General features: G+C 43.9%; 1 protein-coding gene across 47 annotated transcripts in view; it reads right to left on the bottom strand.

The window, feature by feature from the left end:
* Positions 1–26,338, bottom strand: part of R3HDM2 (R3H domain containing 2) — a 184,961-nt gene that overhangs the window by 16,217 nt on the left and 142,406 nt on the right. For 15 of the 47 annotated variants that reach the window (XM_063786410.1, XM_063786408.1, XM_063786409.1 and 12 more), the window contains 10 exons: positions 25,423–25,518; positions 21,871–21,902; positions 21,719–21,772; positions 16,681–16,913; positions 13,192–13,364; positions 5,230–5,331; positions 2,517–2,759; positions 2,088–2,214; positions 1,687–1,847; positions 1,068–1,222 (listed from right to left, as the gene is read on the bottom strand). In XM_063786410.1, coding sequence (XP_063642480.1) covers positions 1,068–1,222; positions 1,687–1,847; positions 2,088–2,214; positions 2,517–2,759; positions 5,230–5,331; positions 13,192–13,364; positions 16,681–16,913; positions 21,719–21,772; positions 21,871–21,902; positions 25,423–25,518 — 1,376 coding nt within the window. The remainder of the gene's footprint in view (positions 1–1,067; positions 1,223–1,686; positions 1,848–2,087; positions 2,215–2,516; positions 2,760–5,229; positions 5,332–13,191; positions 13,365–16,680; positions 16,914–21,718; positions 21,773–21,870; positions 21,903–25,422; positions 25,519–26,338) is intronic. The other 32 variants (XM_063786419.1, XM_054663133.2, XM_063786417.1 and 29 more) reach the window with 7 other exon arrangements.

Raw genomic sequence — 26,338 nt, 5'->3', positions numbered from 1 at the left:
ACTAAGGATTGCTAATTATTTTTGGCCTAAAAAAAAAGTCAGTTGGGTGCAGTGGCTTACGCCTGTAATCCAGCACTTTGGGAGGCCAAGGCAGGCGGATCATGAGGTCAGGAGTTCGAGACCAACCTGGCCAACATGGCGAAACCCCGTCTCTACTAAAAATACAAAAATTAGCTGGGCATGGTGGCGCACACCTGTAGTCCCAGCTACTCAGGAGGCTGAGACAGGAGAATTGCTTGAACCCAGGAGGTAGAGGTTGCAGTGAGCTGAGATTGTCATTGCACTCCAGCCTGGGTAACAAGAGCAAGACTCCATCTCAAAAAGAAAAGAAAAGTCAAAAACAAATATAGTCACATAAAGACAAATAGAAAAAAAAAACGCCACAAAACTCAACACAACCTGGAGACATATATAGAAAAAGACAAAGGTAAATGCACATATACTGGGAGACAGGCATACAGAAACACGTGGAGTTGCCCAGACTCTAGTTCTTGTTCCACCTCTGCCTCTAACTAGCTATGTTAATTTAGGTAAATTTTTTAACAGCCCTAGCTGGAATTTCCTCATTTAAAAATGAGAGAAAAATAAGACAAGGGGAGTGGACTAGATGATTTCTAAGGTGCCTTCTACCACTAAAAATTCTATTCACTATGACCTATATTCAGTTATATATAAATAGATACAGAAATAGACACACCATCAGTTTCATTGATAAACAGAGGTACATGGAAAAATTTACACATCACAGTCCAAAAAAATTTCTTCTCTTAATGATGAGCAGTCTCTATCCTCTAGTTCTGAGTCCCATTCTTTTGAAAAATAAAAATGGAGGAAATCATAAATTATAAGTCTCTGAAGCAGGAATTTTTTTCTGCTGATAACCTCTTATGCACATGTCAAATCAATAAGTGAAAAGGAGAATGAACTCCCTCATATTCTACCTGCTTTAGGGAACTACTGGGATCTTTACCCCTGCCTTTCTTAGGCCAGTGGAAACAAAACCATGATGCAACCGTTGCTGAAGGTCTATGGGAGATGTCCTGTCCTGGCTCTCTGGGAGTCCTCACCTCGTACCGTTCTGCTGAGCAGGTGGGATCATGCTATAGTACACTGGTACCCCCGCTGCTGGGAGGCCTCCTTGCACAGACTGGCTCACAGGGACCAGCATGGGTTGCTGGAAAGGCGGCTGGACCACATTTTGCGAGTCACTACCCACTGGAACCTGGGTGAGAAAGAGAAGAGAAAGAATCACATTCGCATTCACATTGAGCTCATGCAGAAACAGCCTAGTCATCACGAGATCAGGGCATTACAACTTCCTTCCCTACCTTAGATCCTCCTCCTGTTTCCCCATCTGCCTAAAGAAAATGTTTCCAGAGCTGTCTCTATTTCTGCCTTCTTCAAATACCACCCTTGGGCATCTGACATAAAGAAAGGAGCCTGATTTCCTTTAGCCACTACTTTCCTGGGCATATACTCATTCCATGGCTGTATAAAGACCAAACAATTTAAAGATTCTTCTAAAACTCCATGGGCTTTCCGTCATAGGAAAAAAAACCTAAAAATTCTAGGGGAAAGTAGACACTATTTTAGTATTGGAGTTTTTAGTATGGATGACCCTGGGAGGCTCTCCTTTTCCTCATGCCAAGGACTGCGGTGATCCTTCCCAATGCAGAATGCACCCACTTGGTAAGAAGGCAGTGGAGTGTACTGAACCACCAGGCCTTGCATCTGGCCCCCCATGCTGCTCCTCTGGCTGCTGAGCAGGCCCTGGTTCTGTGGCTGCTGGACCCCAATCATGCCTTGGTAAGCCGCCTGCTGCTGGTTAGGCATCATGGGCTGTAAACCTAGAGATGGGCAAGGCAGAAAATACATTAGTATGAATGTTTAGGAGGTCACACTCTATCTGTAATTTCCTTCTCCATTCTATTTTATCTTTCTTTTTCTGGAGAGCATAGGTCTGTTCTTAGGACCCTAATCATTCCTGCCCCTAGACCCACCTTCATTTTAATGGAGAAGGTACTTCTTTCTTTCCTGGTGTGCCCTTCCCTTATTCACTGCCTTCTTAAACCAGTGGTTTCTCTTACCAGGCTGCTGGGATGGCTGAGGCAGCTGCTGACCACGTTGGGGGCTATAGGCCACCGGGTGAGAGAGAGGTCGATATTGCTGGTTGGAGTTAGGATATTGTCCAGGGGGATAGTAAGAAACCTGGATCTATGGTGAGAGGAGACAGATGTGTGAGAAGTCCCTAAAATTCAGCCGCAACATCAGCATACTACTATAAATGCCTCAAGATTGATGGCCAGAAATATGTAAATGGAGATATTTTGGACCTGCAATTGCAGTAAAACAAGGATTTATGTTATATAGAAAGAAGACTTTCTGGCTAGAACAACTCTCAAGTGCAAGGTAGGGAGAGGTATTCCCTCTGGTCTGTCTAAACTGGAGGAATAAAGAAAGTATAATACTAGACAAACTGAATTAAGTGATTTAAGCTGGGAACTGGAGCTGCTCACCTGTTGAGGGGGCTGCATGTACCCCTGGGGCGGCAGAACTTGCTGAGTAGGTGGTGCATGGCTAGAGGTGGAATAGTTGGAAGTGGGGAGGGGCTGACCCGTGGAAGCCATGATGAAGCTAGTCTGCTGAGGGTGCTGGGAGATAAGTGGGGTCTGGAATAGAGCTGCAGATGGGTCAGCTGCTTCAGTAGAACCTTGGCGACTAAGGCTCATTTGTCCAAAGGGGTTGCTGAGGTCATCTGCCTGTTGAGAGAGTATAAGACACAGGACTGGGGCTGTATCAAACCTCATGTCTTTGGCTTCAACATAGACAGAGATAAATAGCAATGCTTTTTACAACCTTCTTTAAAACAATGGGGGATAGTCCTACCTCTGTGCTGTGCTATGAATTGAATAGCTGTTGAAGTCCAACTCCAGAGCCAGTCTCTCTATCACATATGAGGTAACAATGGTGACCCTGATTATAATTGTGTGTTTTTTTGTTTTTTTGAGACACAGTCTCATTTTGTTGCCCAGCCTGGAGTGCAGTGGCTCAATCCCAGCTCACTGCAACCTCCGCCTCCCAGGTTTAAGCAATTCTCGTGCCTCAGCCTCCTGAGTAGCTGGGATTACAGGCTCCTGCCACCAAACCCGGCTAATTCTTGTTTTTTTTTGTTTTGTTTTGTTTTGTTTTTTGTTTTTTTTGAGATGGAGTTTTGGTTCTTGTTGCCCAGGCTGTAGTGCAATGGTGCAGTCTCGGCTCACTGCAACCTCTGCCACCCAGGTTCAAGCAATTCTCCTGCCTCAGCCTCCCGAGTAGCTGGGATTACAGGCATGTGCCACCAAGCCCAGCTAATTTTTTTTGTATTTTTAGTAGAGTCGGGGTTTCACCATGTTGGCCAGGCTGGTCTCAAACTCCTGACCTCAGGTGGATCCACCTGCCTCAGCCTCCCAAAGTGTTTGGATTACAGGCGTGAGCCACCGCACCAGCCTTATTCTTGTATTTTTAGTAGAGACGGGATTTCACCATGTTGGCCAGGCTGGTCTTGAACTCCTGAACTCAAGTGATCAGCCCGCCTCAGCCTCCCAAAGTGCTGGGATTACAAGTGTGAGCCACCGCGCCTGGCCTATGATTGTTGTTAGGGTTAGTCCTTGGGAGATGGGAGCTATGACACAATTACTGTATATAGAAAAAACAGGACAAACTAGCGGCTTAACGAAAAAGATTAAAGAGTCTTTCCATTTCCTGTTTTCCTTATGCCCCCAACCATAAAAAGGCCCCTACATTGCCACAAATCCTGTTTTTATAATAAAGGACCCAGATAACACCTTGAGTGGATCATGGGTAGCTAGGTTCATGTGCCTTCACAGCTCTGCCTATGCAGCAGCAAGACTGGGGGCTCCCACTCCTGCTGCTTATCTCCTTACTCCCTCTGGAGGTCATTTCCACCTTTGTTCTCTGACACTAGCCTAGAATTCTCCTGCCCTTCAGAAACTACTTCCAATTCTCACCTCCAAAAGGAGGGCAGAGTGAGTGGCTAAGCTGGAGGATAAGACTGACTGGCCAGGCTGTAATAGCCTTCTCTCTCAGCTCTCTTTCCTAAGCAGCAAGGGTGATGGTGTTCCATCTCTCACTCATATGGTGATAGGTTAGAGTTTGTTAGCTTCCTTTTCCCTTCTGCTCCCTGGACAGTAATACACACACACACACACACACACACACACACACACACACACACACACACACCCCTAGCAGAAACCAAAAGACAATGCTTTTCTGTAGTTTCATTCCATTTTCAAGGATCTGATCTTCAAGTTAGCTGTTTTGCTACTTATTGGGCAGGAATAGATGACAAGTGAACTGGACTGCAGATTATTTTGAACTCGATATTCCAGGACAATCAACATGGAAATAAGAGGTAGGAGGAGGGAGAGGATTCTAGAGAAAAAGTAGATGTTAAGACAGAGCAAAACAATTCAGGGCTCCTACAACTATGATGGAAGTTATCAACTATGGGGCAAATCAGATCTTCAAAGGATTTGTAGAGTACAAACGATTTAAACAGCATGTGCTACACAATGGATGAGGATTTTTAAAATATAAACTGACATGGTAAAACAGGGGAACAGTTTAAGTTTTTGCCAGTGATACCAGAGAAGTCTGCAATTGCATTTTTTTTTTTTTTTTTTTGAGACGGAGTCTTGCTCTGTTGTCCAGGCTGGAGTGCAGTGGTGGTGCGATCTCGGCTCACTGCAACCTCAGCCTCCCAGGTTCAAGCGATTCTCCTGCCTCAGCCTCTCAAGTAGCTAGGACTACAGGTGTGTGCCACCACGCCCGGCCTGTGTTTTTATTTTTAAAGGAAATTATAGAGAACCATTCTGTATAGAAGAAACTAGGTTCCTCAGACATGCCTAGGGAGCAAATTAGATTTAGGATGTACATCGTAGAGATGAGGAGCCTAGGTTATACCAACATCCAATTTCATTCTCTGTCCTGAAACTTGGGGGAACACAGTGTTCCTCTGTCTTACATTTAAGCATCTTTTGATGTGCTGTGATGAGGCCATTAGCATGGAGTATAGTTCAGCCTGTGCTGGTCCCTCAAGAAGAAATAGCTTTCAATATGCCCTCCAAAAGCACAACATGCTTACAAGGCCATCACAGACTGACCCAGACATACCTACAGATACAGGCCACACATGAACAAGACAAAAAGGGGGAATGGAGTTTATACCATGTTGTACTGCTGGGGCGGAGAGACTGGCAGAAGGACTTGGGGACAGGAGCTTGGAGAGAACTGAACAGGCTGCGGAGAGGGCTGCAGAGCCGGGACTGGCTGTGGGCCAGCAGAGAGGCATGTGGAAAAGGGAAGAGAAAAGAGAGGTGGGAAGCGGGGGGTGGGGTGGGGGGGGGGTGCGGGCAGAGATGGGGAGGGAAAGGGAAGGAACAATAAGGTTAATAATCATAGAAGAAATTTCACATGAGTAGCACGACTGCTGAGCAGGTAGGTGACCAAGCCCGGGACAGCTTGAAGATTTAACATCTCTTTGACAAACAGGCAATCTCTCTTATCAGGGGAGACCTGCTGCACTCCCTTCCCCATTAGCCATTCAGAACTCTGCAGCTGTTGTAAGCAATCTGAGGACTCTCAGGGTCAGGGTCTGCTGTCTGATTCCAAATACAGCTTTTCCCAAAGCAGTTTTTCTGAACACACAATTCCTGGGGAGCATGATCATAACCCTCCTTGACTGCCCACTTGAGAAGAGATTCCTGTCTGCACTGCTGCACTGCTTCTGCAGGAAGGGTCATCCAAGGTCTGGCTCAGCTGCTCCTGATTTCACACCACAGCTCTCCTAGAGGAAATACTCATTCACAAGGATCATCTCCCTCCCAAGGGCAGAGAAGGAAAAAACACCCAAGATCGTGCCTGCTTCTGGCTACTTCCTTCCACTCCATGATTGCTCCTCCAGGCTGTGACAGCAATATGAAAAATCCACCTCCACCCCCCAAGCAAACAGGAAGGATTTAGGAATAAAATATAAATAGCTTAGCTTTAGTTTTTGTCCCTTCAGTCCTCCTTCACTAGCCTCAAGCAGGAGGATTTGTTTACTAGGAACATAGAGTGTTCTAAATCAACTAGTGGGTAGTTATTATTTTTTCCTTCCCTTCTTCCCCTCCAGGCATTTTGATCACCTCATCAGTTCTCCAGTCATAGTCCCTGGTGGTAGGAGAGATGAGAGAAGGAGAGAGGCAAGGAAGGGGGGAAAATAACATGGGTATATATTATCTTATTACATACATTGTCTCATTACAGCCTCACACAAGAATCCTATAGGGAGATATAACTTGTATTTGCAAATAAAAAAGGCTCAGATAAATTAAATCACTCATCTAGGCTTACACAGTTAATATGGCAGAGCTGAGGTTGAAATCCAGTTCTGCCTGGCATAGGTTCTCTCCACTCCACTCTAGTAGTGGGGAGGAGGTGAAGGAAGAAGTCAAGGAGAATTATCCAAGCACCTGCCACAGGCTCCTCCCTCCACATTTAGAGCATTAAGATGTGTGGGGCCATGGTATCAATATCCTCTCCTGTCACACATCTCCAGAGTTTCTTTCACAGAAGGGACTAACAGTTCAGGAGGCAGAGTACAGGAATTAGAAGACTCCCCAAAGAGGAGAATACTCTGGAGGTCTCAGCAGAGGATCTGATATCTGATTTAAATAAAATGTAAGTAATTTTGGTTAGGTAAAATTATTGAGAATCCACTGTGTGACCTGGAAGAGTTGCTGCTGTAGCCTTGAAAATAAACTCTTAGCTCTACTGGCACACCTATTTTCTGTCAGACAATGGCATTCCAAATATAACTGATGGACAAGATGTTCAGTATTAGCTGCTTATACTGGTGGCTTTCATACACATTTTCTATTATCCCAATTCTCTTCATTCTTTTGGAGGAGAGTCTATCTTGGTTCAGGCATATATATTCTGTGGAAAAAAGGACAGTAAAGTGGTTAAAAAAAAAAATGGCTGCCTGCGGTGGCTCACACCTGTAATCCCAACACTTTGGGAGGCTGAGGTGAGCAGACCACCTGAGTCGAGACCAGCCTGCCCAACACGGTGAAACCCCATTTCTACTAAAAATACAAAAATTAGCTGCGCATGGTGGCACATGCCTATAGTCCTAGCTACTCAGGAGGCTGAGGCAGGAGAATCGCTTGAACCTGGGAGGCAGAGGTTGCAGTGAGCTGAGATCGCACCACCACTGCACTCCAGCCTGGGCAACAGAGCAAGACTCCGTCTCAAACAAAACAAAACAAAACAAAACAAAACTGTGCCTGTTTTCCCCACACTTGTAAGTTGTGACTAAAGAGTAAAGTGAGAAGAAGTGATGCTCCTCTTAGGCCTCCCCTAACTGAGGAAGGGCAGTGATACGGGCAGGGATAGCAGTGCTATTTTTTTAGTTACTCCACAGCTATCCTCAGCCATAGTTCTCTTCTTGAAGGGTGTCAAACTGCAAAGCCAGGGAAGCTCTGAAAAACCATGAGGAAATTTATTTAAACAAAACTTAGGAATATACCTAACCAAGGAGTTGAAAGACCTCTACATGGAAAACTACAAAACACTGCTGAAAGAAATCATAGATGATACAAACAGATGGAAACACATCTCATGCTCATGGATGGGTAGAATCAATATTGTAAAAATGACCATACTGCCAAAAGCAATCTACAAATTCAATGCAATCCCCATCAAAATACCACCATCATTCTTCGCAGAATTACAAAAAAAAAAAATTCTAAAATTCATATGGAACAAAAAAAGAGCCCCCATAGCCAAAGCAAGACTAAGTAAAAAGAACAAATCTGGAGGCAACATACTACCTGATTTCAAAGTATACTATAAGGTTATAGTGACCAAAACAGCATGGTACTGGTATAAAAATAGGCACATAGACCAATGGAACAGAATACAGAACCCAGAAATAAACCCAAATACTTACAGCCAACTGATCTTTGACAAAGCAAACAAAAACATAAAGTGGGGAAAGGACACCCTTTTCAACAAATGGTGCTGGGATAATTGGCTAGCCACATGTAGGAGAATGAAACTGGATCTTCATCTCTCACCTTATACAAAAATCAACTCAAGATGGATGAAGGACTTAAATCTAAGACCTGAAATTAAAAATTCTAGAAGATAATATATTGGAAAAACCCTTCTAGATGTTGGCTTAGGCAACGATTTCATGACCAAGAACCCAAAACCAAATGCAATAAAAACAAAGATAAATAGTTGGGACTTAATTAAACTAAAAAACGTTTGCATGGAAAAACAAACAAACAAACAAAAAACAGCAGAGGAAACAGACAAACCACAAAGTGGGAGAAAATCTTCACAATCTGTACATCTGACAAAAGACTAATATCCAGAATCTACGACGAACTCAAATAAATCAGTAAGAAAAAAACAATCCCATCAAAAAGTGGGCTAAGGACATGAATAGACAATTCTCAAAAGAAGATATACAAATGGCCAACAAATATATGAAAAAATGCTCAACATCACTAATGATCAGGGAAATCCATATCAAAACCACAATGTGATACCACCTTACTCCTGCAAGAATGGTCATAATCAAAAAATCAAAAAACAGCAGATGTTGGCATGGATGCAGTGTCAGGGAACACTTCTACACTGCTGGTGGGAATGTAAACTAGTACAGCCACTATGGAAAACAATGTGGAGATTCCTTAAAGAACTAAAAGTAGGGCCGGGTGCAGTGGCTCATGCCTGTAATCCCAGCACTTTGGGAGGCCAAGGCGGGCGGATCATGAGGTCAGAAGATCGAGACCATCCTGGCTAACATGGTGAAACCCCGTCTCTACTAAAAATACAAAAAATTAGCTGGGTGTGGTGGTGGTTGCCTGTAGTCCTAGCTACTCGGGAGGCTGAGGCACGAGAATGGCATGAACCCGGAGCTTGCAGTGAGTCAAGATCGCGCCACTGCACTCCAGCCTGGGCGACAGAGCGAGACTCCATCTAAAAAAAAAAAAAAAAAAAAGAACTAAAAGTAGAACTACCATTTGATTCAGGAATCCCACAACTGGGTATCTACCCAGAGGGAAAAAAGTCATTATACAAAAAAGATACTTGCATGTGCATGTTTATAGCAGCACAATTCACAATTGCAAAATCATGGAACCAACCCAAATGCCCATCAATCAATGAGTGGGTAAAGAAACTGTGGTATATACACACAATGGAATACTATGCAGCCATAAAAAGGAATGAATTAACAGCATTTGCAGTGACCTGGATGAGATTGGAGACTATTATTCTAAGTGAAGTAACTCAGGAATGGAAAACCAAACATCGCATGTTCTCACTGATATGTGGGAGCTAAGCTATGAGGACGCAAAGGCATAAGAATGATAAAATGGGCCGGGCACAGCGGCTCACGCCTGTAATCCCAGCACTTTGGGAGGCCGAGGTGGGCGGATCATGAGGTCAGGAGTTTGAGACCAGCCTGACCTACATGGTGAAACCCCCATTTCTACTAAAAATACAAAAATTAGCTGGGCGTGGTGGTGCGTGCCTGTAATCCCAGCTACTCAGGAGGCTGAGGCAGGAGAACCGCTTGAACCCAGGAGGTGGAAGTTGCAGTGAGCCGAGAGTGCATCACTGCACTCCAACCTGGGTGACAGAGCGAGACTCCATCTCAAAAGAAAAAAAAAAGAATGATAAAATGGACTTTGGAGACTTGAGGGGAAGAGTGGGAAGGGGGCAAGGGATAAAAGACTACAAATATGGTGCAGTGTATACTGCTCGGGAGATGGGTGCACCACAATCTCACAAATCACCTCTAAAGAGCTCACTCATGTAACCAAGTACTGCCTGTACTCCAATAACTTATGGAAAAATAAATAATGAACAAAAAAAAAAAAAAAAAAAAAAGACTGCCCTGAGGGATGTGGCTGCCACCTACTGGCAAATTCTGGGCTTGTTCACTGGCTCTTGATGACAAAAGGGGGCCCCGAGAACTCCTTTTCAAGAAGTCTACTTCATTTTAAGTAAATTGGGCAAAAGGGAGATCCTGGCCCTTTAATCCTCAGCCTCACCCCTGGTTTCACAAGCTTCACCGACACACAATTTGAAGGCCTGCTTGGACAGAGGAGCCCTGCCAGGAAGGGAAAGATCATAGTTTAGTCAGTACTGTTCCCAGACCTGGGGCAAGTGCCTTGTGTGACAGAGTTAAAGGTAACAACCCTTCCTCAAAGATTTTTTTTTTTTTTTTTAGACAGAGTCTTGCTGTGTTGCCCAGGCTGGAGTGCAGTGGTGCAATCTCAGCTCACTGCAACCTCCACCTCCCAGGTTCAAGCAATTCTCATGCTTAGGAGGCTGACGACTCCCAAGAAGCTGGGATTACAGATGTGCACCACCACACCCAGCTAATTTCTGTATTTTTAGTAGAGACGTTGTTTCACCAGGTTGGCCAGGCTGGTCTCAAACTTCTGGCTTCAAGTAATCTGCCCTCCTCGGCCTCCCAAAGTGCTGGGATTACAGGCGTGAGCTACCGCACCCAGTCTCAAAGTTTTTCTTCTACAGGAAAAGCTTTAGAGTAAGCACAGTGGTGTTTGTGTGTGCACATGATCACTTCTTTAATCCTAGCACTGTTATGTACCATTAGAAACTGAACAATAATTATTCTCAGGCTCAGCAACTTTGGTCTAGGGAGCCCCCAGTGCTGAAGGCCAATCAGGGAAAAAGAAAGCAAAAGAAAGAAAGAAAATGGCAGTAGGAAGAGGAATAAAAAAATAAAGAGGAAGGGTGAAAAAGTGGAGAGGGAGAAAAAAGGAGATACATACAGTGAGATGGTGGGATAATTTTTAGCAGCTTCCATAAATGCTTCCAGGGCATCAAAACTTGGATAAATTCTTTCATTTGGAGTTAGTGATCACAATTAATCTCAAGAACGAATTTCTAAGAGAACAGGAATTGCTGCACCAAGTAGTGTTCCTTTACCCCCGAGCTATAGCACCTAACCTGGCACCACACTCCCCATAGGAGATAAGCCAATGCCAACGATCGACCAATTGACCCTCACAATCCAGTAGCAGGGACAGAACCTGAGTAGAAGATTGGGGTTTAGGGCCAGTCATTTGGACATTCTGTATAAATTTCAGTCCCAAATGGTTCTTTTATCTCTTTATTCCTCTCCCACTCTTGCCGTCTCGTCTGTTTCTAGGTATGAGATTATAGGTGGAAGATGCAGGCAGATGGGAGACTAAGAGGGAGAAAAGGGAGCAAGACTATTAAAATACACATTTTAGGGAAAAAAAAACCTAGAAAATATTAGGACCTTGGAAAAGCAAGTCATACACATAAAAAACACGGTAGCAGATGACAGAAGGAGAAGCATAGTTTACCCACTTACAGGTTTGAATTAAGACACAGACAGAGAAAAGTACACATACAAGGACACTATGCTTCAGTAGGGAGCAAGGTAAACTGAAGTGAACGAGACTTACTGGGGTAGATGGTGGTAGAACAAGAAAGTTAGGACTATAGAAAGAACTGACTTAGACTAAGATAGAGGACTGCAATGACTTGCATGCAAATTACATTTAGACACAAAGTAGGATTTCCTAGATCTTCACTGTTCTTTGTTTCAGCTTCATTTCACAATATTTGAGATAGGGCAATACCGGGCCATTCTGGGGTCTTTGCACTCTAGTTTCTAGTTCATGGGGTATTAGTGTTTGGGACTTGCTTCTTACACCTAGGGAAGAAATATATCTAAGGCCAAGCTGGACTAATAAGCAGAGGGATGAGGGAGCCTGGGAGGTAACATGAGAATGTAAACTGCAGCAGAAAAGACTGCAGACACATGGGCTTTCCAGCTACCAGAGAATACTTCAGGATAAAGTATGGGGCTCTCCTCAAAAAGAGCTCTATTCATGTGAGAAGAGAGTAAGTGAAGATCTCAGCACAGCTCTGCTCAGAGTATTAAGGTGACTTTTTTTTTTTTTTTTTTTTTTGAGACAGGGTCTTACTCTGTTGCCCAGGCTAGAGAGCAGTGGCGCGATCTCGGCTCACCGCAACCTCCGCCTCATGGGTTCAAGCGATTCTCCTGCCTCAGCCTCCCTAGTAGCTGGGATTACAGGCACCCGCCACCATACGTGGCTAATTTTTGTATTTTTAGTAGGGACTGGGTTTCACCATGTTGAGCAGGCTGGTCTTGAACTCCTGACCTCAGGTGATTCACCCGCCTCAGCCTCCCAAAGTGCTGGGATTACAGGCTTGAGCCACCATGCCTGGCCTTAAGGTGACTTTTAAACATAGTCACCTTAATGACAATGGCCAGGCATGGTGGCTCATGCCTGTAATCTCAGCACTTTAGGAGGTCAAGGAGGGAGGATCACTTGAGCCCACAAGTTTGAGACCAGCCTAGGCAACATAAGCAAGACCCTATCTCAAAATAATAATAATAACAATACATTTTTTAAAAATTAAAAGAAATAAATAAAACAGAATACTGAAGTTCTGGTTTAGAACAGGACTGATTCTTAGGCTAATGACCTTCCTGGTCTCCACCGATGCAAAACTTCACTTAAACTCTAGTTGGTACCAACATTTACCAGTCCAGGAACAGAAGGAGAAGGATACAGCCCTTTTGAGTCATGGAAAACAAAGACACATTTGGAGTCTTTGTGTTTCGTGGCATATGTATGGAAGGGGTCTTGAGTGTTATTTCTTTTTTCCGCAAACCCCAACACATAAATAGGTGTTTATGGGTCCACATAGTTGGTCAGATGATGGTGGAAGTTATAATCTTTTCAAGTTCCATATATAGATGTAATGGAAAAAAATGCCTTGTTAATTACACATGGACATAGAGGGAGATGGGGTACAGTAGAAATGTGGTATGAAATAAAAGATTCTACTGACAATGTTCAGGAAGCAGAGGAAGAAATATAAAGCAAAAAACCCCCAAGCTGACTCAGTAGTTATTTGGCAAAACCTTTGCCCAAGGTTCTTCTTTCCCTACAACTAACAAATGAGAAATGGGGGAGAGAGTGGCATGTCTCCAAAAACTGATCCTTCCTGCCACCCACAGCACAAGAGACATGACGGTACATCTAAAGTTTGCTTGAATCAGAGTGGAGAGGACTCCGACACTGAGTGGTGACTCACCTGTGAGATCATGTGATTATTCAAGGGTGGCTGTTGCTGAGGCGTGGGTGGGAGAGCAGGAAGTTGCTGCTGCTGCTGCTGCTGTTGCTGCTGGGCAGTACAAGGGAGAAGCCCCCGGACAGACTGGGATGAGGTGACCTGGTTGCACACTTCTGGGGCACCTAGTGCCATACCTAAGGCAAAGAAGAAACCCACAAAAAGTTGTAAGCATAAGCCACGAACACATTGTCCCTGGAAGCTTAGTCAGAGGGCTCTACTTTTTCTTTGCCTTTCCTCTTTATTCCCTTTTGTCCCCTCCCCCACTGTCTTTTGAAGATTCACAGATGAGCACAGATGCATTTCAGCTGCCTTGCTGATGCCAGTCCTCCTCTTTGCAGGCTTCTGCTCCCTAGGGACAGGAACCACCTTGACTGTCAAGTTTGGTTATGAAATTGAACAAAATGTGAGGCTGCTGAAGCACCTCCCCTGAAGTGTCTGGAATCTGTCCATCACACTTAGATAGCTGAAAATATAAATGCTTACTTCCTGGGAAGGCACAGATTTTTGGTCTCTTAAGAGATCCGTCTTTTTGCTAGAGAGAGAGAGAGATCTGTCTTCTCTTTGCTTTCTTCTCAATTTGCAACATCTCTTATAAAAGTTGCTGAGGGCCGGGCGCAGTGGCTCATGCCTGTAATCCCAGCACTTTGCGAGGCTGAGGCGGGTGGATCACCTGAGGTCAGGAGTTTGAGACCAGCCTGGCCAACCAACATAGTGAAACTGCGTCTCTACTAAAAATATAAAAATTATCCGAGCTTGAGGGTGGGCGCCTGTAATCCCAGCTACCTGGGAGGCTGAAACAGGAGAATCGCTTGAACCCGGGAGGCAGAGGTTGCAGTGAGCTGAGATCGCGCCATGACACTCCAGCCTGGGCGACAAGAGCAAGACTCGGTCTCAAAAAAAAAAAAAAAAAAAAAAATGTTGCTGAGAAAACTTCAAGCATACACATAACCTTTATCCAACTCATTTCCCCATTTCTAGGCTCTCCAAGGCATGAACTCATTCAACACAACATACTTTTACTGAATATCTACTATGTGCCAGGCACTGTATAATGAACTAAAGACATAAAGATGAGTGAAACACAGTCCTTGCCCTTAACAGCACAGGAACTTTTTTCTTTTTTTGAGACAGGGTCTCACTCTGTCGCCCAGGCTGGAATGCAGTGGCACGATCTTGGCTCACTGCAACCTCCACCTCCCAGGTTCAAGCGATTCTTCTGCCTCAGCCTCCCAAGTAGCTGGGATTACAGGCACCCACCACCACGCCCAGCTAATTTTGATGTTTTTGGTAGAGATGGGGTTTTGCCTTGTTGGCCAGGCTGGTTTCGAACTCCTGGCCTCAAGTGATCTGCCTGCCTCTGCCTCCCAGAGTGCTAGAATTACAGGTGTGAGCCACCATGCCCAGCCAACAGCACAGGAACTTCTGATGGGAGATAGACATCCACATGACAATTATAATCTGATAAGGATAAGGAATACATCAGTGATACTGACAAAGTTGCATGAAAGCAAAGATGAGGAAGCAAAAACTCCTGGGAGGGTCAGGAAAGGATTTAAAGAGGGGTCAGCAGGAAAGCTGGGGTTGAAGAATGACAGATGCTTATAAGACCAAGAGGAAACAAAGCTAATGCCATATTCAAGAAATGGTTGGTTGGGTGTGGTGGCTCATGCCTGTAATCCCAGCCCTTTGGGAGGCTTAGGTGGGTGGATCACCTGACATCAGGAGTTTGAGACCAGCCTGGCCAACGTGGTGAAACCCCATCTCTACTAAAAATACAAAAAATTAGCCGGCCATGGTGGCGGGTGCCTGTAATCACAGCTACTCGAAAGGCTGAGGCAGGAGAATCGCTTGAACCCGGGAGGCGGAGGTTGCAGTGAGCCGAGGTCGTGCCATTGCGTAACAAGAGCAAGACTCCATCTCAAAAAAAAAAAAAAAGGAAAGAAAGAAATGGTTGGAAAGAAGGAAAGATCTGGAAATTAGACAGCAATGGCAAACTGGAGTCAGGAAGTTATGCTATATTAAGTAATTTGGATTTTACTATTCAGGTGATGATGCAGAAACGAACATTTTTAAAAGACTACTGATGAGTTTAGATCTGTTTTAGATTGGCAAACTGGCTCTAAAAAGGGCTAAGCAACCAGATGCAATGGCTCATGTCTGTAATCCCAGCTACTTGGGAGTCTGAGGTGGGAGGATCATTTGGGCCCAGGAGTTCAAGGCTGCAGTAAGCTGTGATGGTGCAACTGCAATCCAGCCTGGATAACAGCAAGACCCCGACTCTTGAAAAAGCAAAAAAAAAAAATCATAAAAAGAGCTGAGAATGGAGTAGAGATATCAGTTTGGGCGCCAGTGTCATAATTACATAAAAGAAAATAAAAGCGTGGATAAAGGCTGAGGCAGTGGGATTAGAAAGGAGGTAACAGAGAAGGGCAGCAGAGACCTAGGGGTCAGAGGCAAAATCTTCAGCACTACTGATGTCTTCTGAGGATAACTACAGAACTTCTGGGATGAGATTCAAGCAACTCTTCAAAGGGAGGAGGATGATGAAATAGAGGTCTAAATGCCCTTCTGCTAAGAGAGCAGCAGAAATAGATAGAGAAGGTTTTGTAGCAGGAGAGCTGATGGGTGGTTACAGAGCTTTCATGTGGAACATAGGAGTGTCTGCTCCTTTCCAGTGACCGAGCTCCAGAGAAGCAGCCATAGCAGCATCCCTCTAAATTCTAGCCTATTAGCTGATATCAATTAATTACAAACTACTAAACTCTAAGGATTCCCTCTGCTCTACAAAGCCTCTACAATCTCAAGAGTCATAGAATGAAAGTGGCTATCATTTTCATCTTAGTATATAACTTGAGACCTGGGCTGATATGGATGTTCCACCTTACATGAAAATCAGAGAAAATAATCTAATCACAATCAATTCTTTTTTTTTTTCCAATCAGGCAGAAGGTTTGAAAGAAAATGAGGAGGACTAAATCCAAGCAAGGACAATGGATCCAAAATTCAAATGTCCCTTCCCCTGGCTGTATTAGGTTTCCAGGAAACTATATTGGGACAAATGTTTTATTGAAAGTAAATATGGGCTGGGCGTGGTGACTCACGCCTGTAATCCCAGCACTTTGGGAGGCTGAGGCAGGCGGATCACCTCAGGTCAGGAGTTTGAGACCAGCCTGACCAACATGGTGAGACCTCACCTCTACTAAAAATACAAAAATTAGTCAGGTGTGGTGGCGCAAGCCTGTAATCCCAGCTATTCAAGCGGCTGAGGCAGGAGAATCACTTGAACCCGGGAGACGGAGGTTGCAGTGAGCTGAGATCACACCACTGCATTCCAGCCTGGGCAACAGAGGAGACTCTGTCTCAAAAAAAAAAAAGTAAATATCAGTGATGTTTCACAGGAGACAAGCAAGAAGGGATGGGTATGACATGGAAGAAAAGAAGCTGTAATACCTGGCCTGGAGATCCTTCCCGCACTGCCGCCTTTACTGCTGCCGATGCTGTCACCTCGGGTAAGGATAGAGATTCCACTGAAGCTGCTAGCTTTGGTGACAGGGGGTCGCATGCTCCGGACAGAGCCATCAGAGTCTGTGCTGCTCCAAGGGCGTGGCTCCAGGGATTTGAGTTCGCTGTCTGTGCTGCTCTGGCGGCTGCTTGAGGTGCGGCTCAGCCCTTCACGGTTCCCCCTGCAGAGACCATAGTGGTCAGAGCACCTCCCACCCACCACTTTAGCAGAAGGGCTAGGAGATAATTCATTTCTATTCTCTCAATAACAAAGAATGGGTAAGAATTAAAGGGAGGATGGACACTGACTTATTGTTAGTTGGCTGACCAACTAAGAGTTGATGGGAGCAGACAGAACAAGATCCAGTACAGTAACAAAGAACACAGAGGCAAATCTGGAAGACAGTGCACTGGCAACTAATTTAATACATCAGACCAGAGGTGGATGGGAAACCATATACATGATGCTGAGATTGGCTGTGGTCTCTTCCCCACCCTCTGAGGGTAATCCCACACATGCAAGAAATAATGGGGAACAGAGGGGTACCAGTTCCTTCTGAAAGTTCTTAAAATAAAAGGACTCCTAGAAGTTGCTATTGCTAAAACGCAGGAGCCAATGACATGGATAAAACCCACAATGGGTCTTCCACATAACACATGTCTAAGCCAGCAGAGGTGCTGCTTATGGCCACCCTTCCAGGAGTTGCAAGAAGAGTATAGTGAACTAAAGGGGCACTAACTATGGAAAACTCAGTTTGATAGTCTAGGATTTATCCAACCTGTTTTGTGGAAATTCCATGTTACTGTCTGCGAACAATTGGTTTCAGGATCTCTAAGGGCTAAAGTCTTCAGCAAATATGCTCTTGGGACTCAGGATGGCAAAGAGCAGGGGGGTTGACTGTGCCTAGTTGCCTTCATATTCATAATCCTATCTCCCTAAGCAAAACTATTAAGGAAAGGGGTTCTCCCTCTCTTATTTGGCTCTGTAAACAGCAGGGTTATCTTGATGTTATAATCACTGTCTATGATTATTAACAGCTGTATGCCTCAAGATAGCCAGGTTGGCCTGAAAACCCTGTCTTGTTGAGCTCTCACTGCTTCTTAATCATTAAGCAACCAAGAACCAGCAATTTTTCTTTCATACCCCACATCCCCAACAACTAATGACCTAAGGAAACCAAATGACAACAATTACAAAGATTTTGGTAGGTATACCGAGGAATAATTAAGCAAAAAATCATTGCAGTTTGGGCTCCCTTCTTTTTACCACCATCCCATCAAAAGCAAATAGGAAACCCCATTCCAATCCCACTGGCTCCAAAGGCACTAGGCTCAGAGTTATTTTAATAGAGAAAGGCATTTTTCTTAAGGGCATTAATATTAAAGAAAACACCTTTCTTTATTAGAATACCTACTCCAAAGGCACTGTAGGAAAAATGGGCAAAATACATGCTAGGGTCCTTCTTTTAGGTTTTAGTCAAGCCAATCACGATGAACTAAGAATACACTGGCACAACTGGTTAGGAACATGCTAATTCTTCTCTGCAACCCCAAGACTGAGAGTGTGTCTGTGTGTGTGTGTGTGTGTGTGTGTGTGTGTGTGTGTGTGTAAGCACTTAAATGCTTCTATGTAGTTAGTGAATTAAAAAATATTCCTGTTTCTCCAAAGCTTTACCCCTTTCCTTTGGAATGCCAAAAGTAGAATGGGAAACAAGAAAGAAGTATAAGTTAGGTACTCTCCAGGAACAGAACCAGACCTGAAGTGAGAGACAACAGCTACATCTCAATGGACAAAGGCAAGCACACTAAGAGGAGTCAATAAAAATGAGTGTGTTTGTGGGGTAAGGGGATACAGCAGTGGCAATAGATGAGGCTGCTCATTAGACATTAGAGCTTGAATTTTGCAAGACAAGTCCTAAAGGCCTTTTCCACTGAAAAGGAAATCCTGCCATTTATTTTCTCTTGCTACTAGAGGTAGACAGTGAACAAGGCAACTTTAAACCAAATACCTTGAAAAGCTAGGGCCAAAATGGCAGCACTTCTATACTAATCCAGTTTCCCCAAGACAGTGATGACCAAACACTCAAAATGTAGACTGCCTGATGATCTGACTAACCTGGGTTAGTACACTACTCCCCTAAGACTTGGAGAATCTAAGTTGAGTCTTGGCAGGAAAAAGATCAATTTTCCCTCTCTACAAAAAAAATAATTAGGGAATGCTACCCAGATTCAATTTTGAGCACTGGATCGGGTTGTGTGTATGTTGGAGAGATGGAGGTAAAGGACAAAGAGCAGTCACATCTCATATTCATGTAAAATCAGAGCTGATTAGTTTTTACAAGCAGATTTAGTGCTGGTGAAAAGTCCAGCTTGTTGGGTCTGGGGAATGGGTAGAGATGCCTGTGGAAGAGGTGGCAATAAACATCAGTAAGGCCTCACTGTGGCTTATTTGTCAATGGAGCAGACTCTTCCAAAGAACTGGGGAGCTGCCATAGTTATTGTCAATGTGGATGATGGAGTTTGGTTTACAGGTATTTGTTTCACAAACATAAACTGGGCCAGAAAGGTGTAAGGCAATTAGAGAAGATCAGCTTCTAATCATTAGCGTTTTGGACTAGTACCCAAGTAGAGGAAGAAGTTATTCCCTTAAGTACCCACGATGCTGCATTTTAGATGACCTAGATCTTCAATCAAAGCTCAGTTGGAAAACCAGTAGCTTAAAAGGTCTGGTGAAGGCCAGGCGCGGTGGCTCACGCCTGTAATACGAGGACTTTGGGAGGCTGAGGTGGGTGGATCACCTGAGGTCAGGAGTTTGAGACCAGCCTCAACATGGAGAAACCCCGTCTCTACTAAAAACACAAAATTAGCCAGGTGTGGTGGTGCATGCCTGTAATCCCAGCTACTCGGGAGGCTGAGGCAGGAGAATTGCTTGAACCTGGGAGGCGGAGGTTGCGGTGAGCCGAGATCATGCCATTGCACTCCAGCCTGGGCAACAAGAGCGAAACTCCATCTCGGGAAAAAAAAAAAAAAAAGGTCTGGAGAGGAAAGGGCTGCACCTACTCAGTAGATCCTTCAAGCTATTATCTGCACAGTTTGATGTAGTCTGATGGTCCATAGCCCTAATAAGAGCATCATTCTAACCAGTGAATCTGGATTAGGGCTCCAAATGTAACACTACTAAGAGAGGAAGGGGTGACATCTGTAGAGAGCTGATGTGGTGTAGTGAAGAGGACACTAAACTAAGAATCAGCTCCATTTTTGCTTCTATTAGCCATGTAAACTTGGGCTAGCCACTTAAATCTCTCTGCTTTTGTTTTCTTACATGTAATCCAGCTGACCAAATTAGGATGTTGAGAGAACTGAATCAGATAAAGTATACTCTGGTGACTGTAAAGCACTGTGCATTAATTCACACATAGGAGTTGGTTTAAAACTCCTATTTCTTACAGTTATCCTGGGATGATCTATGACCCCGAAGTGTAGACTGTGGAACAGGAATCCTGATTTTTTGTTTTTTGTTTTTAATGCAGGGGACTCTATCTATCTCTACTACCACCAACAATGCAAGGTCCTCTCTGCCTGGGGTTTTCAGATGAACCGCAGGGCAGGACAGCCTAAGAAAAAAAGACTTGAGAGAGATGGAAAATCCTCTACCCCAAGAATGGGAAATCTCACTACCCCAATTTCCACAAGGTTTGGCTAGCTTTAGAAAGGACAACAGGGAAAGGACAACTACAGTACTAGGAGTGAGATCTCAAATCCAAGTTAGTCAGACAGTCCTTATCAAGTGTAGTAGTCAATAAGAGAGAAACCCTTTGGAAAGGGGGTTAGAGCTGAATTCTAGTGTTAAATACTCAGGTTCTCAGTATTTTCTAGTTTTTCTATTGGTAAATTGGGAAGAATATACTTAAAATGAGTTGGTAACAGAATAGACACTATTCTCTTACCACTGCCTTGTATTATCCTCTGGGGTAGGATTGAGAGACTGAAATGAAAGGGAGGGTCTTATACCTGCTTTGTGGGGAAATGGGGAACACTGGGAACTGGGGAAGTTAATACAACAGGTTGCACCAGCATTCAGAGTAAGTAATGAACAATCGTATGAAGGACACACTTTAAGTCCATTCTAAGGCAGAGAGGTCCCTTAGTCTTTTTTTTTTTTTTGAGACAGAGTCTTGCTCTGTTGCTCAGGCCGGATGGAGTGCAGTGGCGTGATCTCAGCTCACTGCAACCTCCGCCTCCTGGGTTCAAGCAATTCTCTGCCTCAGCCTCCCGAGAGGCACCCACCACCACGCCTGGCTAATTTTTGTATTTTTAGTAGAGACAAGGTTTCACCATCTTGGCCAGGCTGGTCTTGAACTCCTGACCTCGTGATCCACCCACCTCGGCCTCCCAATGTGCTGGGATTACAGGCGTGAGTCACCGCGCCTGGCCAGGTCCTTTCTGAGGTCATCTTACACATTACATTGCCTCAAGAGAAAACTACATACATAAAGGTGTCCGTATATGTCTCTCTCTCTCTCTCTCTCTATATATATATGTATTATTTTTTCTTAAAGATATCTTTAAGAAAAAATATTCCTATGCTGGGTCAGGAATAATGTCTACACATCTTTTCCATAGATTCAGAAAAGGTTAGCCAGAAGACACCCATTCTTTTACCTTATCATAAATATGTTTGAATCTTTCAAAAATGCCCAATTCCAGCTAATTTCTGGGAGGAAGCTGTACCTATCCCAGACACACCTATTTGGTCCCCTTCACCACCTGTTTAGGACTCGAAATGAAATCAGCAACAATAAAAATAAAGTCATTGACCAGGAGCCATTTTTTTAAATGGGGAAAAATATCCAATGTTGCAAAAACCACAAATTTAATTATTCCACAAGCAGCCATGCATGGAGCAAACCCACTCTGCTGAAAAGATTACAGCAAAACAAAATAAAATTAAAAATAAAAAGGAGAGATATAGATCACACAGAGGTACCTAAAAATCTGCCTTCTCTTGTGAGAGCTAGAAGAAAAGGCTTCTTTGGAGAGTCTGTTGGTTAACATCAAAGAAAAGCATCATTACAGGATTATATTAACCTCACTGGCAAAGCTCAATGAGAAGCAGGGAACATGCTAAGTGGTACTAACCTGATGTCATTTAGATATCCGTTCTGGCCAGTCTAGGTGAGGGGGAGAAAACGGAAAATAACTTATAAGAAAACAGCATGGCATGACCGAAAAGGATGTCCATGATGCTATGAATACCCAAGGTCCTCAAACCAAAGCTCACCCCACCAACAGGGAGAGAGGGGCCAGGGACAGGATGACCCACACCCGCATACCCAATCTGACTTCTCACCTTTAATGAGAAAAAACATCTGGTGGTTTTAGCCTTTGGATAGGTGTTTTAAAAAAAGAGGCTGACAAAGGCAGGAGTGTGAAAAGGAGGAAGAGGAAAGTATTACCCTAATTATTATTTCCTTTTTAGCTCTGAATTTATTGGTAACCTGGGAATAATAACTGATGTCCTTGGTCCTAAAGAGTGTGTTCAAAGGAAGGGAAAAGGGAGACAAGAGAAAGAAACTTTGTTTTTGGAAATCATCCTCAATGGCTTTTCCATTTCTGTCTCCTACATTGGCCAAAATGAAAGACATTCTGACCTGAGACCCAAGGAGGGTGGGATATTGGGGAAGCAGTTACTTTTCAGGGCCTAGAAAAAATGAGAAAATTTAAAGCCTGAAACATTCCCTTTGGGGATCATTTCCTGACAAAGCCACTGAGCTGAGTGAAGTGAGCATTGTGGTGGATTCCCAAGCTTTAGGAAAAGGTACCAAGAGTGTCCAGCTGCTGAGCAGAGTGAGCTCCAAGCAGAGCAGAGCCTATGCTGGGCAGCTTTTCCAATATACAGCTCAGGCTCCAGAGAAGGCTGCAGCAGCAGCATTTCCATCCAAACACCCTTCTTGCCACTTCCTTTCTTTTTGGCCTGCCTCCTGCTCCCACACCCAACCCCACAACTCCACCCCTAATCAGCTCCCTTTAGCCAGGCTCCTCTCCACATGGAATCTTTGGAGTATGATGGGCTTTGGCCATAGTTCCTTGTCTAGACTTTCTGAGATTCCTGATGCCTCTACCACAACAAGAGTTAGAAGTGCTGAAATCAAAGTGATAAATCTACAAGGATCTAACAAAGAATACATACATTAGTAGAGGCTTGAAGACTAGAAATCAGGAGAAAAAAAAAGAGAAGAGCTAACTTTGCCTTTGTTATGGTTGTAGGTAGATACAGTCCACTGTTGTACATAATTAGCTCTAATACCCTATTATAAATTGTCTGTGCTTTCAGAACATCTGTAGCTTTGCTAATGGCTATCATAGTGGGGCAGTCATTTTCCAGGTGTAAGTGAAGCAGAGGAACACATCACAGATAGTCAGCTAGGTTACGATGTCACTGGTACTTCTTAATCTAAAGAGCCCAGAGCAGAGCAAGCTATTGGGAGGTGGTTTACATTAGGGGGTTAAGAGCATAGACTCTGGAGCCAGGCTGAATTCAACTACTTAGCTCTTTTGCTAACTAGCAGTCTGAACTTAGGTGGCTGTTTAATCTTTATGAGCCTTAGTTCCTCTTTTATAAAATGGGGAAAATAATATAAACTACTTCATAGGCCTAGTATGAGGACTGAGTTCATCTATATCAAGTACTAAGAACAATGCCTAAAAGATAGTAAGTGCTATATAAGTGCTTGCTACTTTTTTTTTTTTTTTTTTTTTTTTTTGAGATGGAGTTTTCCTCTTGTTGCCCAGGCTGGAGTGCAATGGCACGATCTTGGCTCACCACAACCTCTGCCTCCTGGGTTCAAGTGATTTCCTGCCTCAGCCCCCTGAGTAGCTGGGATTACAGGCATGTGCCACCATGCCTGGCTAATTTTGTATTTTTAGTAGAGACGGGGTTTCTCCATGATGGTCAGGTTGGTCTCGAACTCCCGAGCTCAGGTGATCCACCTGCCTCGGCCTCCCAGAGTGCTGGGATTATAGTCGTGACCCACAGTGCCCAACCAGTGCTTGCTGCTATTAACCACCAACGTGTTCCGTACACAACTTAGGGGGTTATCACTGGCCACAGCCGTGTACAAATGACATCTCTCCTCTCATTCCATCCAACTGGTTTGTAGGTAAAGGTAGAGAACCCTCTTTGGGCTATGGTTGAATAATCTGGAAGATGGACTTTTCTGACTCAGAATGGAAGTCTACATAATAGGAGGTAAGAAGATTCCTTCTTGGACTTTGGGCCAGAAAGTTTGCTGTATATCAGTTCCCAGTGAGGATCTCTGAGACAATGGCGCAAGTACATAGAGTTGTTCAGTTTTTTAGTTGGAGACAGTATTTTTCTAAACTAATGATGATGATGAAAAAATATATATATTTTCCCCCCTTGGTGAGAAAGGGGAGAATGGGGGAATGGGAGGAGAGTAGTGTTCATCTAAGTATATTGATTAAAACTGACCATCTTTTGCCAGGCACAGTGGGTCATGCCTATGATCCCAGCACTTTAGAAGGCTGTGGCGGAAGGATCACTTGAGCACAGGAGTTTGAGACCAGTCTGGGCAACATAGTGAGACCCCATCTCTACAAAAAATAAAAAAGTTAGCCAGGCGTGGTAATGCGTGCCTGTAATCCCAGCTACTCGGGAGGCTGAGGCAAGAGGATTGTTTGAGCCCAGGAAGTTGAAGCTGCAGTGAGCTGTGACTGTGCCATTGCACTGCAGCCTGGGTGACAAAGCGAAACCCTATCTAAAAAAAAAAAAAAACAAAATAAAAAACAAAGAAAACCCTGACCATCTTTTGACAATGAAGGGAGACTGGCTTTCCCTCTTTTGTTACTCATGTGATTGTGAGATGGTGCTCATATCTGGATACTACATTTTCTGGAGATTTGTTTCCCTCTTGTACACCCACAACCTTTCCTGAATTTCTGCTATTCTTCTCTTCAATCTGGTAGGCAAAGGCAACCAGATACAGGGGTACCAAGTATATTTGATATAGTCCACACATTTAAGAGTGACATTGCCTAAACTGATTCATGTTGGCTTTTAGCCCTAGGAGCTAGTCCTGTTGTAGGAAGCAAGGTAAGAAATATAGGAAGAAAGAGACTTCCTTTTCAGGTAGAGACTGGAGAGAATAGTGGTACTCTCTGTGCATGTAGAATGTGGAGCTCATAGAGGATGGATGCCAGACCTGTGCTCTAACAATCACCAACATATCCTAAAAATGAGGCTGGTCAAACAAGATGAATGTACAGCCTGTGTGAACACTATGTCTTCCACTTAGAAGCAAAGATGCCTAAAATGGATAGAGGGAGTGAAAGAGGGTAAGCAGAAGGAGGGTTTTAGAGGCAAGATTCAGACCCTGCCAAAACCATTTCTATTTTCAGTCTAGGCAAATTTACCAAATTCAGCCACTCCAAGTTATAGTTCTCTTTGAATACCATATGGCAGAATGTATTGAAAAAAATATAAGTGAAAATCTGCAGCTTCCCAATAAGCCACATTTAGTTTTAGAGATCAAATCTAGGGTTGGCTGATGTTGGTTAAAATAAAACAAACAAACAAACCCAAAAACATTTGTGGAGGGTTCATTCCATTCACAGTTCCAACGATTAAGAGCTAAAAGCTATGGGCTGACAACTCTCAGATGCTACACTTACCTCTCGGGCAAATATTCTCTCTCGGACCCTTTGATATTCCTCCTCTCTCTCTTCTATTGACTTGCTCCTCCTTCCATCCTGCAATGGAACTCTGATCTAGATCGATGAGCAGAATTAAGCTAGTTAAGTTCTCCTCGTACTGCAAGCTCACTGCACACCAGCAAGGAAGAGAAACCGGGAAAGTTTATAGTTGCCATCAAAAAAATGGGAAAAAAAAGAATAAAATTTCCAGTCCTGGAGAAGTTTCACTGGGTACATCTGACCATGCAGTTTGGGAGATCAGGTTTTCTGGATGGCTGGGGACTCTCCAAATCCCCACCCCTCCCACCCCCGCAGTATCAAGAATAACAACTATTTATAAGGACTGGGTTGCTTCCCTCTAGTAATCAGGTAGCCTCCAGTCAGTAAGGATCGAGAAAATAGCCCTGGGAAAAGGAACAACACTGCTTTAGAGGGAAAGCAAAGGACAGAGGGAAGCTGGAACGGGAGAAGAAACAGGTGTTTAGCAGAGCTGAACAGTAGAGGAGGAGGTTTATAGAACTAGCACCTGGCATTATTCCTTATTTAGTCACTAATGCCATGGCCTGAAGACCCAAATCACACACAGCTCAGCAAAGAGGGCCTTGGAAATGAAATCCCAAGGGCGAAGCTAAACTCAAAGCCTAAGCATTTTTTTCCTGAACTTAACTATATTAACTGGAGGTGGGGAAGGGGAGAGACAAATTACAGAAATAAAGAAGAAAGAGAACAGAGCAATACAAAGAGAAAGAAAAGGAGAACAGATAGAAAGAGGGGCAGAGAAAGGAAGAGAAGTAAGGTACAGTGGAGGAAGGGGAGAGACAGAGAGATAGACAAGGAAAATAAGAAAATAGAGGATAGAGAAGAACCTTACATTCTCTAGAAAATGTAGTGAGGT

This window comes from Pan troglodytes, chromosome 10 (assembly GCF_028858775.2).
Source record: "Pan troglodytes isolate AG18354 chromosome 10, NHGRI_mPanTro3-v2.0_pri, whole genome shotgun sequence".
Taxonomy (NCBI): Eukaryota; Metazoa; Chordata; class Mammalia; order Primates; family Hominidae; genus Pan; species Pan troglodytes.
Note: the sequence above shows the minus strand (reverse complement) of the source record. Positions and strands in the feature narration are given on the sequence as shown.